Source organism: Ochotona curzoniae, unplaced genomic scaffold, assembly GCF_017591425.1.
Source record: "Ochotona curzoniae isolate NIBS_2020 unplaced genomic scaffold, NIBS_Ocur_1.0 contig_64, whole genome shotgun sequence".
NCBI classification, from domain to species: Eukaryota; Metazoa; Chordata; class Mammalia; order Lagomorpha; family Ochotonidae; genus Ochotona; species Ochotona curzoniae.
The window spans coordinates 52,314,442-52,332,108 of NW_024466502.1; the positions used below are offsets into that span (position 1 = coordinate 52,314,442).

The window sequence follows — 17,667 nt, forward strand, 5'->3', positions numbered from 1 at the left end:
GAGAACAGGAGGCCTCCTCATCCCCACCCCACCCCCAACTCAACTCTTAAAGTGGACCCACAGCCTTCACGGCCAGGAAGGACTGTGTCGCCGTCAGGAGAAGTGATAAGGAGCAGCGGGGTGAAGTTGGGCGCTGTGCCCCGGGCGGCCGGAGACCAGAAGGGAGGTGGCGCGCGGCGTGGGCAGAGCGCAGGAGGTCACCCGCGGCGATGCCGCCCCAGCGAGCTGCGCTCCCGGGAACTCGCGGCGCCGTGTGACCCCCGGGGGTGGACGGGGTGCGAACCACAACACCGGGGACAGAGGATGTGGGGGCCTGGGGAGCGGGGCGGGGAGGTGGGGAGGGAGTTAGGGATGCAAAAAAAGGGCAAGAGCCCGCCCGGTGTCTTACCAGGTTAAGCACCGTCTCCACGATGTCCCTGTTGCTGACCTCTCCGACCTGTATGAGTCCAATCAACACTGCGAATTTCATCCGGATGTTGCGGATCGGCACCGAAGGGTTAATCATCCCCGCGGGGAGCACCACCGAGCCGGAGCCGGACGACCCCCTCAGCTCTCCCATCCCACCGGCCCCGCCGCCACTGCTGCCACCGCTGCCACTGCTGCCCCCGCCGCCGCCGCCACCACCACCGCCACCTCCGCCGCTGCCGCTGCCGCTGCTGCTGCTGCCGGCCCCGACGGCGATGAGCCCCACGGGCTGAGGCTCGAGCCCCGGGCCCGGCTTCTCGCTCGCCATTGGCGCCCCTCCTGAGGAGCCGCTGCCTCCGCCGGTACCGTTATACCTGCCTCGGCCCCCGCCCCCCGGCCGTCGCCTCGGAGCCCTCGCATCCACCAGCGCCGCGGCGCCGGGCCCCGTCCCCGCCTCAGCCCGGCCCGCTGCGGCGTCCTCCCCGGCGGAGGCGGCGGGAGGTCCTCGGGCTGCTGGCCGGCGGTGGCGGCGCCGCTAACCGCTGCCCCGAGAGCGGCAGTGCCCGCCCAGCAGCTGTGCGGCGGCTGCTTGCCGCTGCCTTCTCTCTCTCCCTCTCTCTCTCTCTCTCTCTCTCCCCCTTCTGGTCCGTCCGGCCCGGCCCGCCCCCCCTCCTCCTCTTCTCCACAGAGATGCTGCCGCCGCTCCCGAGAAGGCTGGAGAGCCAGCGGCTTGGAGGAGGCGCTGGCCGGTGCTGAAGCTGAGGCCGTGGCCGACGTTACTGCCGCCGCCGCTGCCGCTGCTCCGGGCGCCCACTGTTGTTGTGAAACCCCGACGCCGCCGCTCACTCCGCCATGTTGCCGCCCCCTGCCTGCGGTAGCGGCCACTGCGCCTGCGCAGCGCCTCCGGGGGGCGGAGTCCTTGTGCACCCCCTCTCTCGCCCTGCCCTCCCTCTGGGTCCACCCACCCACCCCGACACCCCTCGTCCCTCCCCCAACCGCCCCGCACGGACAGACAGGTGAGCAGGTGCATGGGGACGGCTGCCAGACACTGGGGCGAGCTGGCAGAGGTGGGGCGGCAGTGGCTTCCTTGTGGTTTTCCCCTTGAGGGTGGATTCTCCCTGTGGGGAAGGACACAGCGTGCATGTCTTGCTTCGCTGCCACCTCCTCCTTCTCTTCAATACCCTCTCGCTAGGAGGAGGTTCGTCGTCACCGCTGTTGCCTCCAGCTGCTACTGCCGCCGCCAGTGCCACGTGCCTTGAAAGGTAGGGGAGTGGCACAAGACCTCCTTAGGCCCCTGTTCGCCCTTCCTCGAAGTCCTGTCCTCCTTCCCCGACCCTTGAATGTCCTCCTCCCCAGACAGTGACTGGCGAAGCCCGAACCAACGCACTGAACAGAAGGATCCTGCATTGTCCAGAAAGCACACAGACGGAGCGTGATGGGTCTTTTTCCATAGCGGTGAAAGAGGTTGACACCTGCACACATAGGAGCGACTTAAAATAGAACTTGGCAAACAGGGATCCTCTCCGGATCAGGCTCGGCTCCACAAACAGCTCTTGAACTCACTTCCCAGTCCAACAAAAACAGGAGGGAGGGGGGAAAGCTGCCCTGTGAGACACAGTGGGGCATTTTGGTAGGAGCGGCAAAATTTAAAAACCAAGTGTGATGCCAGCTGATAAGGATGTGTCCTTTTTGATAGCCCTGCACAGCCCAGTGGACTTCTGAAAATACAGATTATTCTCACCAGCAACCTTGTTCTTTGGGAAAATTAGGTTTCTGTGTCCACATAGAGACAGAAGCAAGCCAGGGGGGCGGGGAGAAAAGAATGCTTTTAGTTTTAAAGAACTAAAAGGTACTCCATGATCTTGCTACTAGTATTGAATAAAAACTACATAACACATAAGACTGCTGGTTTCCTCCTCCAAATAAAAGACGTGATTTCTTTTCTAATCATGAGGTCTGTCCTTTTCAGTAAGATCTGTAATAAGTCACCAGAATAAGTCTTAATTGTCATATCAGAAAGTCAATATACAAATCTATCATAATGCAGTTCTGGATCAGTTATATTTAACTAATCAGGCAAAGTCCTATATGAAAACACAATAAATCTCTAAACTGCGACAGGTTACAATTCCTCAAAACAGGCAGTTAGGATTAGTTTTTAGTCTGTTTGCTTAAACTTACACTGAAATGATTGAATTGTTAAAATTGGCAAACATTTCTCAAAGAAATGGTAATTTGCTCGTGCTCTTAAGCTGCAATTAAATCGTTAGATGCTATCATCATTGAAAGTCTGAGGGCCCAGCATGGTGGCCCAGAGGCCAAAGTCCTCTTGCTAGCCAGGATCCCAGATGAGGGCCAGTACTAATCCCAGCAGCCCCACTTCCCATCCAGCTCCCTGCTTGCAGCCCGGGAAAGCAGGCTGTTCTTGAGAACAGTGGAAAGCCTTGGGACCCTGCAACCCGCAGGAGCTCCTGGCTCCTGGTTTCAGATCAGCCCAGGTCTGGCCATTGTGGTCACTTGGGGAGTAAATCATCGGATAGAAGTTCTTCCTCTGTGTCTCTCCTCCTCTCTGTATATACTTGACGTTCCAATATAAATAAGTAAATCTTAAAAAAAAAAAAAAAGAAAGTCTGAGATTTACAAAACATATGTCTTAATATATATGACTTGAGACATGGTATAATTGAAAAACTCCTGTTTATCCATGTTCAGTACTTATGCCTGTCCCAAAGCAGTATCATCTGCTTCTAGCAGCCTTGTTTCATTTGTAAATTTAAAATGATATGTCTTTTTCTCAATACATAAGTCTAATCATCACATTAAAATTTTTAAAGCCATTTGTGTATAAATATAAATGTATACTTACTTGTATATGTATGTGAGAGAGAAAGAGATGACAACAAGTTCTATCCTTGCTATTTTTAGAGATCTTGCATGAAAACATTGGGAAACAGTGACCACTTCAACTCTATTGCCTTTGTAAATGAACAGCTCGGCAACATTCTAGCATTTCTGTTTTGATTTTTTCCTGTTTTGCTGCTGAAACACTATTATAAGCATTTTGCCTTTTGTTTTTCTTGTTTCTCTAGTAGAGATCATTAGTGGGTAAAGAGAAGATCACTTTACAAGAAGAAAACCACTTTCCTGGGCCTGGCATGGTGACCTAGTGGCTGAAGTTCTCACCTTGCACATGCCAGGGATCCCATATGGGCACCAGTTCATATGCTGGAGGTCCTGCTTCCCATCCAGCTCCCTGCTTATGGCCTGGGAAAGCAGTATAGGGACAACCCAAAGCTTTGGGCCCCTACACCTGCAAGGGAGACCTGGAAGAGGCTCTGGGCTCCTTGCTTCGGGTTGGCTCAGCTCCAGGCAGTACAGCCACTTGAGAAGTGAATGAATCATCAGATGGAACATCTTCCTCTCTATCTCTCCTCTGTATATCTCACTTTACAATACAAATGAAAAAATCTTGAAAGAGAGAGAGACCACTTTCCCATATGAAGGGCTTTCTAAAAGTTCATGGAAATGAATATTTTTAAAAAGACATGCAAGAGCTTAAAATTTTTACAAAAAAAAATTCCACAAATCTTTTAAATACTCTCCTACTTAATAAAATTTTAGAGCTACTTAAGAGGGAGTTCCCATTAACAAGGGTTCTCCAGCAGATTCAGCTCCTGCATGTTGCTATGAAAAGAAATTATCCTCACAACTTAACCACCTCTGCCATCCATTCAGACTTTCTAAACTTCAGTCTCAGCTCCTGTCCTATAGGGAAGTGGAAATTTCCATAAACCATTTCAGTTCAGTAACAAGCATAGCCTCTTAGAATATGCAGTCCTGGTAAGCCTTGAATAACCTATGAAGACTCAAAAGACCAAATGTAGCTACGGACAGATCTTTAAGATTTCACAATTGCATGTTTTAATACCTTCTGCAGAAATATACAGCTACAGATAAGAGCAAGTCTGTTTCTTTTTGGCCTACAAAGCCTATTTCCCTGCAGATTACCATTAATTTAGCATTTGCATTCATGTATGATGAATGTCAATGTTATATATATTTACGTGGGGCTTTACTGCCCAGAAGTTGAGAAACGTACTCCAGAGTCAGTGCAACCTAGGTTGAGATTCATGATCTTGTACAAATGACTTGACTTCAAACCCTCAGTTTGTTCAACTTGGGGGAAGGATGACGTTACTGTTTCACAGAGGGAAGAAAGAGGCAATGTGTTTAAGCATATAGTAGCAAGTGTCATTCAGCGTTTCACATCATTAGGTATGAGAAAAGAGCATATTGTCAGTTGGGTGTCTGTTTTCAGCACCTTACATGCAAGGTCTATAATTTACATTTAATAAATGTATTTGAAATGAATAGTTCTCTAAGCAAAATGTCTATTAATTTGCATTACTCTTCAAAGAATAATTTTCTCTAAACTTTATTCGAACAGAATGCTGCAAATTCTATGTGAATTCAAATCAGTATAAGACAAACTTTTATCTTGACTTCAACCTTTAGAAATACAAATGTAACTACAAACATGCAAAATATATGCAGCAAAATAAACTTGCCTTTAATTTCATTTTTCACAAACTTGATGAAGTACACTCATATAACTCCAGTTCTTGTAACGCTAAATCAATTTAGATCGGCTTGGTTTGGTTTGGGATTGGGTTTTTCAAAAATATGACAGCAATAATTTATACAATGTAATAATAGTTCATATTTGTCATGTAGTAGATTCTCAAATGACTTAGTTCTATTCCCTTCTCATGGTGAGATTGTCAATATAAAAAAACAAGGTTTCTTGTTTTCATTTGCTGGTAGCATGCTGCTGCTAAACAGCATAGTTCTGTAATGTAATTTATATAATGATTTTGAGGCATGAAACACAGAAAAGTACGTATGTATTTGATTTTGATTTAATTTTTTCCAGATTTTCTATTTAAGCTCCATCTGTTAAGAATTTTTAGATCCTGATTACATAATTCAAATCATCTATTATTATTTTTAAAAGATTTACTGATTTTTATTGGAAAGTCAGATATATATGTGTATATATATATATATACACACACACATATACGTATACACAGAGAGGAGGAGAGACAGAGAGAAACATCTTCCGTCCGATGATTCACTCCCTCAAGTGAATGCAACAGTTGATGCTATGCTGATCCAAACCCAGGAGCCCAAAGCCTCTTACAGGTCTCCCATGTGAGTGCAGGGTCCCAAGGCTTTGGGTCGTCCTTGACTGCTTTCCCAGGCCACAGGCAGGGAGCTGGATGGGAAGTGGGACTGCTGGGATTAGAATCAGCACCCATATGGGATCCCTGGCTTTCAAGGCAAAGACTTTATCTGGTAGGCCACCACGCCAGGCCCCAAATCATCTGTTACTGCAGTTTCCTTATTATCTATCTTCAAGTATTAGCGCATTCCTTGTAAACCTTCACCCAAATACTTAATAGAACAAGCTCTGGAAAAGTGTGGACGGATTTTGGCTGTATTCCATTCACATTATTCAATCTGTGAGTCCCAACCTATTAGAGATTCATGATGGTGATTTAGTGCATTGCAGCAACAGTATTTTTTTCTAAAGAACTAGAATGGAAATACATTGAATGAGAAGTAATCAAAACACATCCATTTTGTAAGGATTGATACTGTTTTATGAAGCTTATTTTATTCAAGCATACATGTGAATACTACTAGATAATGAAATAAATTTTCTTTCCATGAGCCATGATCAAAACATTTAAAAGCTGCTACATAAGCTAATTAAGCACCTATTTGTGCTCAACTATAAATTAACTATCCTAGTGTACTAATAGCTCACCTACATTTTCTTAACTTACCCAAAGGAATATCCTAACAGATCTTGAAAATTGGCTTACTAAAGTCTGGATACACTCTATCTCTGTATCTCTTCAAAATCAAATTAAAACTTTTAGATAACATATTATTTCTATCAGTTTTGATGATGTCAAGTTGTTTGCTGTGTATTTGCAAGAATTTGAAAATCCCAGTGCCTCTAGTACTTTCACTTCTAGCACTTCTATTTCCCTGTGACTCATTGGCAGTTTGTGGTGGTCTACTTCTCAGTTTCTTTCAGGGTGAATGATAAAAATTTGTGTTGTCTTGGGAATTTGAAGCCATTTAAGACTATCTATGCCAATTTAGGATGTCCTCATTAATTTTAAATTCCCACTACTTATTTTACACTTATTTTTTCTTTTAGACAGAGAACACAAATACAAATAGAAACTTGATACATTATTCAGTTTGATGTATGTTTGAAATGCTGATGTGTATCAGCAAATACTTGAATGCTTAGTGCATGTGAAAGTTTAGACTGGTTGAAATGGATGATTTCAAATTCCACATTTAGAGAAACATAATGTTGTCACATGAAAAGTTAAAGAGCCAGTTAACACATGAAAAACTTCAAATAATACGAAGACAAGAAGTGCTACAGAATTTCAAAGTAAGTATATACTAACTATAGGTCAACAATACTTATCTATTAAATAATTTCTAACATAAGTAAATTCTACTTTTTAATTTTTGGAAGCAAAGATGAAGAGACAGAGAACTCTCATCTGTTAGGTCACTACCCTAAAGCCTACAGTGGCTGGGGTTGAGGATGGCCAAAATCCATGAGGTGGGAACTCAATCCAGTTTCAAATTTGTATGGCAGAAATTCAGCCACATGAGCCAGCATGTTGCTTTGTAGGGTCTGAATTACAAGGGAGCTGAAGTCATGAACCAGATCCTATGTACTACAATAAGGCACATAGGTATCCTAACCTCCAGGCTAAATGCCTCTCTCATTCTTTTTTCTTTTTAAAAATCACATATCTACAAACGTTTTACACACACACACACACACACACACGTTACTTGAATGTCTTTTCAGGAAATATATTCTAGTCCTCATCTACAGTACCTGTGATGTAGCTTCATTCAGAAACAAAATTTTGGAGTGGGCACAATGTCTCAACTGGCTATTCCTCTAAGTTCAAGTAGCAGCATCCCCTATGGGCGCCGGTTCATGTCCCAGCTGCACCACCTCCAATCCAGCTCCCTGCCTATGACCTGGAAAAGTAATGGAGGTTGGCCCACATCCTTGGGACCCTGCATTCGCGTGGGAGATCAGCAGCGAGATCCTGGCTGCTGGCTCCTGGATTCAGATCAGCTATGCTCTGACCAGTAAGGCCATTTTCAGGAGTTAACCAATGAATGGAAGATCTTTCTGTTCCTTCTCTCTGTGAATCTGCCTTTCCAATGAAAATTAAATTTAAAAAAACATTTTAAAATAGATATGATTAACTTCAGTAGACATTACAAGCAATGTCTTGCATTACTGCAATGTCTTAGTTGAAATTTGGATGCAGATGTGAAGACAGGGACACAGAATGCCCCACAAAGACAAGGATACAATTATGCCGCAGACAACAGAGAAAATCAGAATGCTGGCAGCCATCAAATGCAAGTAGAAGGCAAAAAATAAAATAAAATAAAATGAAATAAAATTATTTTCTTTGAAGCTTTCAGGGAGAGCCTGACCCTATGAACACTTTGACGTTTGTCTTCTGGCCTCTGAAACTGCAAGAGCATTCATTTCTGTTGTTTGTGATCCTTCGTTACAGCAGTCCCAGGAGTCTAATGCACAAACATACAACATCAACATGTTTAACTTACATTCTGTGCACAAGCAATACCTGATATTATCAGCATTCTTGAATCATTGTGAATAATTCTGAGGTCCACAAGTCAGAAAATTTACAAGGTTTCAGGCCACCAGAATCACTGTGTATACACAATGATGTCCTCTTCGACCACAGCACTATCCTTCTATCTCCCTTCTGGCACTGCCAGTGTAAATGCCACCTGGGTGACAGTGATCTGAAACCTTGTCCCAGTTTCCTACTTTGTATAACAATGATTCTGACTTTTCTCTCTACTTCCACAGTAAGTAGACTAGAAAAGTTTCACTTCAGATGAATTAGTATTTTCCATCATCTCTGCCTCTTTTGCCAAGAGTAAGAAATCCATATCCCAAATCCATGAAGTCACCTATACAGCTCCTTCAGTGAAATTCAAAAAGAAAGAAAAAAGAAATCTCAAATGTGTTTGTGTATTGTCTGCTCGGCTCTATAGCTGGACACTTAACACAGTCAACTCAGAAAGAAATAAAGATTATTTTCACCCATGGTTTTAGAAATTCACAATCCAAAATTGGGTAAGCCCCATTGATTCATCTGGCTTTTGGGGCCAGAGAATTAGCAACAGTGGAGGATGAGTGGAGGAATGATTACATGGTGAACCAGGAACCACAGTGGCTGGAGCTAAGATGGAATTTTATTACCAATCCTTTCGTGAGAATTATGTGTGTGTATAAGATTCTTGTCTTGCAAATAATAAACATTAACTAAAATAGCAAAGTCATTTATTAATGTGTATACTGAAAACATATTTGAAACATTCTAGCACAAATTAACTTCTCACATGTAATATCATCTTTTATAAAATTGTATTCATTTATTTACCCAAAAGGCAAAGACTGGGAGAGGTAAAGGAGAGGGAGAGAAAAAGATCCCCCATCTAATGATTTACTCCAAAACGCCCACAATATTCATATCCAGGTCAGGTAAAAACCAATATTCAGATGCTCCCTTCAGGTCTCTCCTGTGGTGTCTGCATATAGTTAGTGTCTGTGGTTGAAAACATATTTAACTATATTTTTTTTACTAAATCATCTTCAAGTATGGCAACATTAACAAAACAATGACAATAATCTTTTTAAAATCATTTGTTGAATGTTTCCTTGTGTCCATGCACTGAACAGCCATGTTATACTCACTCATGTGAACTTAACTATCAGACAACAACATTTACGCATCTGTAGCAAAGCATCCACTGTTAGCCCAGACGATTACTATCCCTGGTGCTGAAACTGGTCTGTGTAGCCCTTCTGTTTCAGTGAAACCGTTTCTCCTTAGTTGCACCCTTTCATTGAATATCATATATAACATGTAGTTTATTATCACTATTTTCCTGTTGGAAAACTTTCTGTGGATTAATAGTTCTAATAATCTTAATACACCGGACATTGAGAAAACCCATTAGTGGTCCAGAAATGTGAAAGCATATTAATACCGATGAAATAGTTGAGTCCATTTATATTAACTAGTTTTGATGTAGGTTCCACAATTAAAGGTTATGTTTTAAAAATAAATATTTGTTATTTAACTCCCTAACTATATCAAAGCACACTTGATTACAAGTAGTCAGATTTTTCCATTGCTTATTACAGTTTAGAGTTATGATGAAATTGGCTCTCCCTAAGAGAATTGCTTTGTTGACTCTGAATTGATGTCACAAGCAGGAGATAGTCGTGTTTCTATATGTATTTCAAAAAGTTCATGGAAAATTTGATTTAAAGATATGTTTATTTTGAGTTGTAGATTTATATATATTTCAGTAAACAGAAGTATGTAAAGTGTTGGAAATAAATTTTCCTTTGGCATGTAAATCCAGAGCAAATAATGGTCATTGGTGTCATATGAGCGTATGTAATTTGTGCCCACATAGCAAGAATATAATATTATGGATCAATTGAAATCCTATTCTGTTCTTACCATGTCATACCCATTAAAAGATTTGGGGATGTATCATATCTGCTACTGCTTTACATGTGCTCTTGACTAATAAAATCATAACATAATCTAATCTCTGTGCGTGCTGGACTTCCTTTGATCAATCTAAGCCTTACCTAAAAATATAATTTGTATCTGTGTGTATTTTTAAAACTTTCTACAAATTATTTTAAACCATGTTTGAGTTTTCTCTGACAAAATTCTGATATAAATATTTTCTCTTATGAATAACTTGTTCAGAAGTTTCTTTAGCTTCAACTTTAAACTTCAGGGAAGACTTTCTGAGTAACTCCTTTGAAAAATAATTATGTTTAACAATTAAATAATAATTTCTTTTATTGTTTTACAGGACATGATTTTACTACGTAAACTAGTTTTTCAAAGCCTACTTCTTCTATATTCCTGTTCTCTGTTATTGCACCCCAAGCATTCCCACTAACCAATCTCTGCTCCATTAGTCTGACTAATACATAAGTATTTTCAGCTCCATTGCTACCTTCGTGGCTTATCTGTTCAGTTCAGATGAAAGTGGGCCATGCCTTGGCTTATTTCAATTATCAGAGAGTATCCTTGACTCATGTCTTACTCCTCATCTGTTCTGCACAGTAATGTGTTTAGTGATAAACTAAGACTCATTATAAAAAATTTTGTACACACAAAATGCTTTAAACCTTTCATTAATGTTGCAATATGTAAAATGTAATGCAGAAGGCACTAACATCATCTGACCCCAGGCCTCCTGCCCCTATCTCATTTGAACATTATATTCCAATTATTTCATATGTAGTGTTCAAGACACACTTCTTCCTGATTTCCTGTTCCTCCATAAAATACTTCACATACTTCATGTCATTTAATCCTCAAAAACTTTACTAGCTAAATGTTATTGTCCACATTTTGTAGATCAAACAGACCATGTGACAAAGCTGAGCGGTTGCACCACTGAGGTTTGAATCTAGACAACCAACCTCTAGAATCAAGAACAGGCTTACTATGCAGAAGTCCTTGGAAGCTTCTAGTAATGACACTTCTGGAAAACCTCTTCACCTTTCACATTCTCTTCCAGAGGTCTTCCCTCTCCGCAAACTGTGGGATTCAGGTTCATCTCACAAGACTTGAGTTCAGTTGCCCCTGCTTCATGAAAATTTTTCTGACTCCATGGTCCTTACCAAAACTCCAGGAGCCTTCTTGCCAGAGAGGTAATTGTGTAGTGGTAGATATAATTTGAGACAGGCCTGATTTGGATTTATGATTTCATTGCATTGGTTTTGTGATTATTCTGAAAGTTAGTTGATTTCACTTGATTTTAGTTGCTTCTGGCATTTTTCAGGCAGTCACTACTAGGATGAAATGAATGAATGAGATGCATCTACCACAGTGACTAGAACATGTTAAGAATTCTGTAGTTCCCTCACCACTCATACTTTGTCTCAGCCCTTAGTATCCAAACGATAATTGTTCATTTTCTTGCTAGCCTGGGAAGTGTTTCCACTTCCATTTTTGGCTCTGCAGTGCTTTCAGGTATTAATGAAATGTGAAATGAATGAATGATTGATTGAGTATTTAATACCTAATGACATGACAAAGTGAATTCTTCATTTATTTTATGATCAGAATGCTAAAATGAATGAATGAATAAATAAATAAATAAAAGCAGTAAGGAGAGACAGAGAGAGCACTTCTACCAACTGATACACTCCCCAAATGACTGCAACAACTGGAGCTGAGCCAATCTGAAATTAGGATCCAGAGGCTTCTTCCAGGTATCCAATGTGGATGCAGGGGCTCAAGCACTTACGCCAACTTCCACTGCTTTTCCAACCTGTAAGCAAGGAACTAAATTGGAAGTGGAGCAGCCGGGACACCAACAGGTGCCCATATAGAATGCCAGGCAAACAGGCAGAAGGTTAGCCTGATACACCACTACATCAGCTTGTAAAATAATTTTTAACTGACCAAAAGGAGCATCTCTAATTTTCCTTCATCTTTTCCTCACATAGCATCTGAAACACTTTCCTTTTGACTGAAAAAAAAGAGAAAAAATCAAGTAAATTATTTCTCATCAGCTTCAAATTTTATGAAAATAAAACAGGTAGGTCACCATCACATATGAGTATATTAGTCTGTATAATACCTTCTTTTAAAAGATTTATTTATTTTCATTTAAAAGGTAGAATTACAGAAAGAGAAGTAGAAAGATCTTTCATCCACTGGTTCACTCCCAAAATGGACACAACAGCTGGAGTTAGATGGATCTGAAGCCAGGAGCCAGGAGATTCCTTCTGGTCCTTCAGTTGAGTGCCCGCTCCTGCTTTCCCAGGCCAGCTAGATTAGAAGTGGAGCCACCATGACTTAATCTGGTGCTTATATGAGAAACTACCTCTGCAGATGGAGGCTTAGCTTACTGCACCATGGTGCTGGACCCCAAGATATTGTAATTCTAAAAGTTAGCTTGCAGTCATATATATATTTTTTTGGATATCTAACTATATATTTATCCTACCTTCCTATCTAGAAACTTCAAATGTTATTATTTTCTGAAGTTACTCTATTATACAATTTATATAATTCTCATATTATTTTTCAAGATTTGTTATTGTATGATGTGTAAGGTCTAGGTACTTTTGATTACAAGAGGAAATATTCCTGGGAAAACTTTTCAGGATTTTGAATTTTGAGACATAAAACTAGAAACAAAAGAAGACACTTCCATGGAGTGTTTGGGAGCAGTGTATATTACTGTTTTTTTATGTTAACTTTTCATTCCTGTTTAATGTACATTTCAAGCACTGTGCTTAAGTAAGATTTTTGAGCCCAAATCACCTAACATTAGAAAATGGCATAGTTGTAAAGACTTAGAAAGTCATTCTAAATATGTTAGCAAGTTAGACATCTACAAAATTAGAGCTGAGAACCAGACAGACTTAATTGCTTTTCACAGGAATTAGACCCTAGGTAATCATATGACAAGTTGAAATGGGTCATGATTTCAAAAAAATGATTTTATGTAAATCGCCTCTATAAATACATGAATATGTGATTTACTCAAATATTTGAACATTTGAAATATGAATTATTTGTAAAATGAAGAATAGTTCCTCAGAATAGCCCTACATATAAGAGTATGGGTTCAGGAACAGAATGCTTATGAAGGTGTCTGCCACAGCCTCAGTAAAATTCTTCCAGAACTATCCATTAAATTCTCATTTAAGCTTAGCAACAAGTTAACAGCAGGTCTATTTTCCTTCCTTTTTTCTGTATTCCTTTCCTTCTAGTCATAGAATGCCAAAAATAGTTCGAAAATGCCATAATTTTTGATTTTTGAAAAATGTACTTGAAAAGCAGAGTTACATAGTTGGGGAGCAGGAGAAGGGGAGAGCAGAGAAAGCTCATCCTGTCATTGATTTCTCCCCAAATGGCTGTGATGGCTAGGACTGGGCCAGACCAAAGCAAGGAGCTAGGAGCTTCGCTGGGATCACTCACATAGGTGCGAGGTCCCAACGGTTTGGGATAGCTTCTGCTACTTTTCCAGGTGCAGCAGCAGAGACCTGAATTAGAAGTAGCGTAGTTAAGACTAGAACCAGCACTCACATGTGATGCCATTATTGCAAGCGATAATTTAACTTGCTGCACCAAAACTCTGGCCTCAAAAAATATCAAATTTAGTTCTAGAATATCTGGAGGCAGGGTCAAGACATGTTGTGAAATTTTGGACTTGATAAGCTTAGTTTCATTTCCTGATAGTCAAGTACCGTTATTGCTTCTCAGATACATGGTCTAACAAAAACAGAAAATGAGAAAGCATGCATCAAAGGTATATATAAGAAGTCATTAAGTTATATAAAAATTGCAAGTTGCTTATTAACATGAAGATGTACAGCCTCAGTTCTCAAAAAGAGTTTGTATCTTAGTAACATGTGAGTACATGCGAGTTCTATACATAATTTGTTTATTGTGAGTGAAGACTCTTGTGCAAAAACAATGTGTAGCTGAAGAGATTTTATTTCCCTGGAAAAAATGAGAGACATTAAATTTATAGAGGGAATCTGTGAATAAACTTTAAGGTCTTTCAATAGAAATAACCCACGTAATTATAAATGTGGGGCTATCTACAGATAAAGGGCGAAACATCCAACTTTTCCTTTTAACATTTAAAAAAAATCAGTGATTAGGAAAATGTTCTGAAAATAAAGTAAAATCCAAATTTTATCATCTTGCTGCCTTTCATCTCCTATCTTAGTGAGACTAAAACCCCATCAAAGACTGGGATTGCATGAATAGAGTTGGCAATATTCTCTAGTTGTATCTATGTGTTTTCTTTGGAGTCTTAAGTCACAAAATGAAATACTTAAAATCAAACTTAAACATTATCTATTTCAGAATATAAAATGTGTTAGCAGGTTAGGTTCGCTCTACTTCTTCTTGAATACTGGTTACCCTGAATGCAATATATGTTACCCATCCTGTGTTCTTACAAACTCACAATAGCCCTGTGGCCAATTTTGGTCATTTATTGGTAAGTGTCAGTGAAGTGAATCCTTCTCCTCTTTTTCCTGGAATAGCATGTAGCTGTGACGGTGTGACCACAAAAACCCCACCCTGTTGATGGATGCAAGGAAAATATGACAATCCAAGTTGTTTTTCAAAGCTATGCTGTGATATTTTTGCTGTGGCTTGTTTCATTGTGTGCCAGGGAAATGATCTTTTCCCTGGCTTAAGCCATTCTTATTTTGAACCTGTCTCACAGTTATCAGACTTCCGTCCTGACTGACACAAAACTCAGCTCCTGAAAGAGGTGCTGAACAGAACAGAATCTGAATATATGACATCAGCTGAGAGTTCTCTAACAGATAACAGTGAGACCGCTGGCGAGCCTTTCCAGGCCATTCGGAAAAAAGCTGTTATCTTCGATGTTATGTTATATGGAACACATGCTACCTGATCATACAACACCAAAGAAAGTATATGGAAAGCTTTCACATGTTTAGTGTAAATTGCTTGCTTCTTGTTAGTTTTGGCGTAGTTTCAAAGACAAAGAGGATTTCTAGCCAAACTAAAGTACAGCAGGAAAGGATAGCATCAAGACTCAGAAGGTCTTCACCGAGGGCTTAAAATCTAAGTTGACGGGAAGTCCGCAAAGTCTCTCAAGACCCCTGTCACCTGTTTCCCTACAATAAAACATTTGCAAGATGTCACTCTAAAGAAATAGCTTTAACAGGAGACAAAGTTGTGATATCAGCCCACAGAATCCAAATTCTGAGGTTCAACTCAACGTCAAAACTCAGAAGAAGGGTGCTGCCCTCACTCCCAAGATAATTGTTTCACTTGGCCTCAAGATGTTGATATTGACTTGGGAGACAGATCCCAAAGGTTAATAAGTCAGGGGATTCCCAAACTTGAAAGTCTTAGATAAATATGGTCTTTGGTTGCTTCTGAAACAGACAAAAGCAAATATTTGTAATTTATAACAAATTTGAGAGAATCATAATGCCAAACAAATACTAAACATGCCTTATAAAGTTGTATTGGTAATTGGACACCATTTTTAAAAGATTTATTTTATTTATTTGAAAACAAAGTGACAGAGATCTTTCATCTGCTAGTTCACTCCCCAAATGGCTGCAACAAACTGGCACTCTGCCCTACAAAAGCCAGGAGCTGGAACTCCATCCTGGTCTCCCACATTGGTGTCAGTAACCCAAGTGTCTGAGCCTGTCTTTCACTGAAGTGGAGCACCCCAAATGAAACTGGCATCTGGATATGGGATGTTGACATTGGAAGCTGAGGCTTGACATACTGCTCCACAACTCTGGCTCCAGTAATTAGACTCTTAAAGCAAATCCTGAATACTAAACTTGCACTATCAGGAGGCAGGAGCACAATCTATGCAACACTTTCTCCACCTCATCTCAGAAGGATCTGCTGCTGTGTGCCCTCATATACACTCATGATGAATAATAGACAGGGAGAAGCAATGTAAGTAAAACCAGGACCATGGAGGACAACCAATGGGCAAATTCCTCCAGTAAATCTATACAGATGCTAAACAAGCAGCTCCACTCATTTCCAGGGTAGGAAATATTAGAATTTGAGTTTAAAGGATTTTATAATCAGTTAAATCCAAAGACTCCTATTTTCTCAACTTTTTTAAAATTTATTTTTTTCTATTTTCTCACCTTTCCAAAAGAAAGATTTTATTATTACTGTCCTATTTTTACTTACAAATAATTGAATATAGGGAAAGGGGAATGCCATTGCCTTCCAACTTATAAGGAGCCACCTCATGGTAAGATTGCATATTTCTTGATAGTGGTATTTGGTGATAGCAAAGATAGCTTGTGACTTTCCCAATCATTTCTCTCCCTCTTTACAGCGAAAGAACCCCTGATTTTTAAGTGGGTTCCTGAATGTTCAAAGTATAGATTAAACTGGTAGGCTTTGGACAAATATTTTATCCAAGAGTATTAGCCAATTAAAGAAATTAAATGTCTTCAACACAGGCATCCTTTATGGGCATTCCTTTCCTCCTTCCCACCTGCTGCTAGATGTGCTAGAAAGAGAACTGTGGCCTTGCAAGTGAGACCACCAAAAGGACACAGGAAACAAGAAGTTCCTTCCTTAGGGACTTTGTGATACAGAACCATTGTACCACCTGGGACTGTGAAGAGAAAAAGAAGTAACTTCTATCTTGAATACCTCCTGCTAATTTAGATATTTAGCAACATTAGCCAAAGCTACCTCATATTATTTGGAACTTAGAGTGAAAATAGAAAATCAAGAATGCATCATCATTAGCTACTCAGTTGAAAGGCTCAGCTATAAATATTGACTTTCAAATGTTTATCTTTTGGTGATAGAAATTTGTATATATACACACTTCTGGACCCAGTATGGCAGCCTTGTGGCTGAAGTTCTCACATGCTGGGATCCCATAGGGGCACCAGTTTGTGTTCCGGCATCCCTGCTTCCCATCTCTGTTTGTGGCTTGGGGAAGCAGTCAAGGACGGTCCAAAGCCTTAGGATCTTGCACTCTCATGGGAGACCCGGAAGAGGCTCCTGGCTCTTAGCTTCAGATCAGCTCAGCCCTGGTCATTGAGGCCATTTGGAAATGAATCAGTGGACGGAAGATCTTCCTCTCAATCTCTTTTCCTCTCTGTGTATCTGACTTTCCAATAAAAATAAATAAATCTTAAAAAAAGACTTCTATGTTTGCTAAACTTTATAACATAAAGACAACATTCCAATTTTAATCTCATGTAAATTAAAAAATTCGGAAATCAGAATACAGGAATAGCCTGTGTTGTCTATTTTTATGCTTGCTTTCTGAGAATAATTCCAATGTTCATAATAAATTAGAGTTGTCCTACATGAGGTATCATTAAGGGAGTTTATAACACGTCAAATAATTTCTGGCTTTTCTTAATTTTTCATCCTGGTACTGCTTAAACTTTATTCCTTTGAAATTCATTCCTGTATACACTTATTGACCACCTAAATACATAGTGGTGTATATTATGGGATAAAGACTCAAAAATGGACATCATCTAATCTCTACTTTTGTGCGACTCAGTCTAACTGGGGAGTCAGAACAGTACATGACCTTGGT

At 40.4% G+C, this 17,667-nt stretch overlaps 1 protein-coding gene and 1 long non-coding RNA gene across 2 annotated transcripts in view; one reads left to right on the forward strand and one right to left on the reverse strand.

Annotated features, from left to right (window-relative positions):
* The window catches only part of LOC121163554 (neurobeachin-like), a 66,270-nt gene extending 65,438 nt beyond the window's left edge, over positions 1-832 (reverse strand). The window contains exon 1 of the mRNA XM_040991089.1: positions 389-832. Within this exon, the coding sequence (XP_040847023.1) occupies positions 389-733 (345 nt within the window). The 5' untranslated portion in view covers positions 734-832. The remainder of the gene's footprint in view (positions 1-388) is intronic.
* Positions 833-1,372: 540 nt separating this feature from the next.
* LOC121163538 lies at positions 1,373-2,352 on the forward strand. Its single transcript, XR_005884907.1, has 3 exons — positions 1,373-1,421; positions 1,598-1,667; positions 1,762-2,352. It is a non-coding gene; the product is annotated as an uncharacterized LOC121163538 (long non-coding RNA).
* The last annotated feature ends 15,315 nt before the right edge of the window (positions 2,353-17,667 follow it).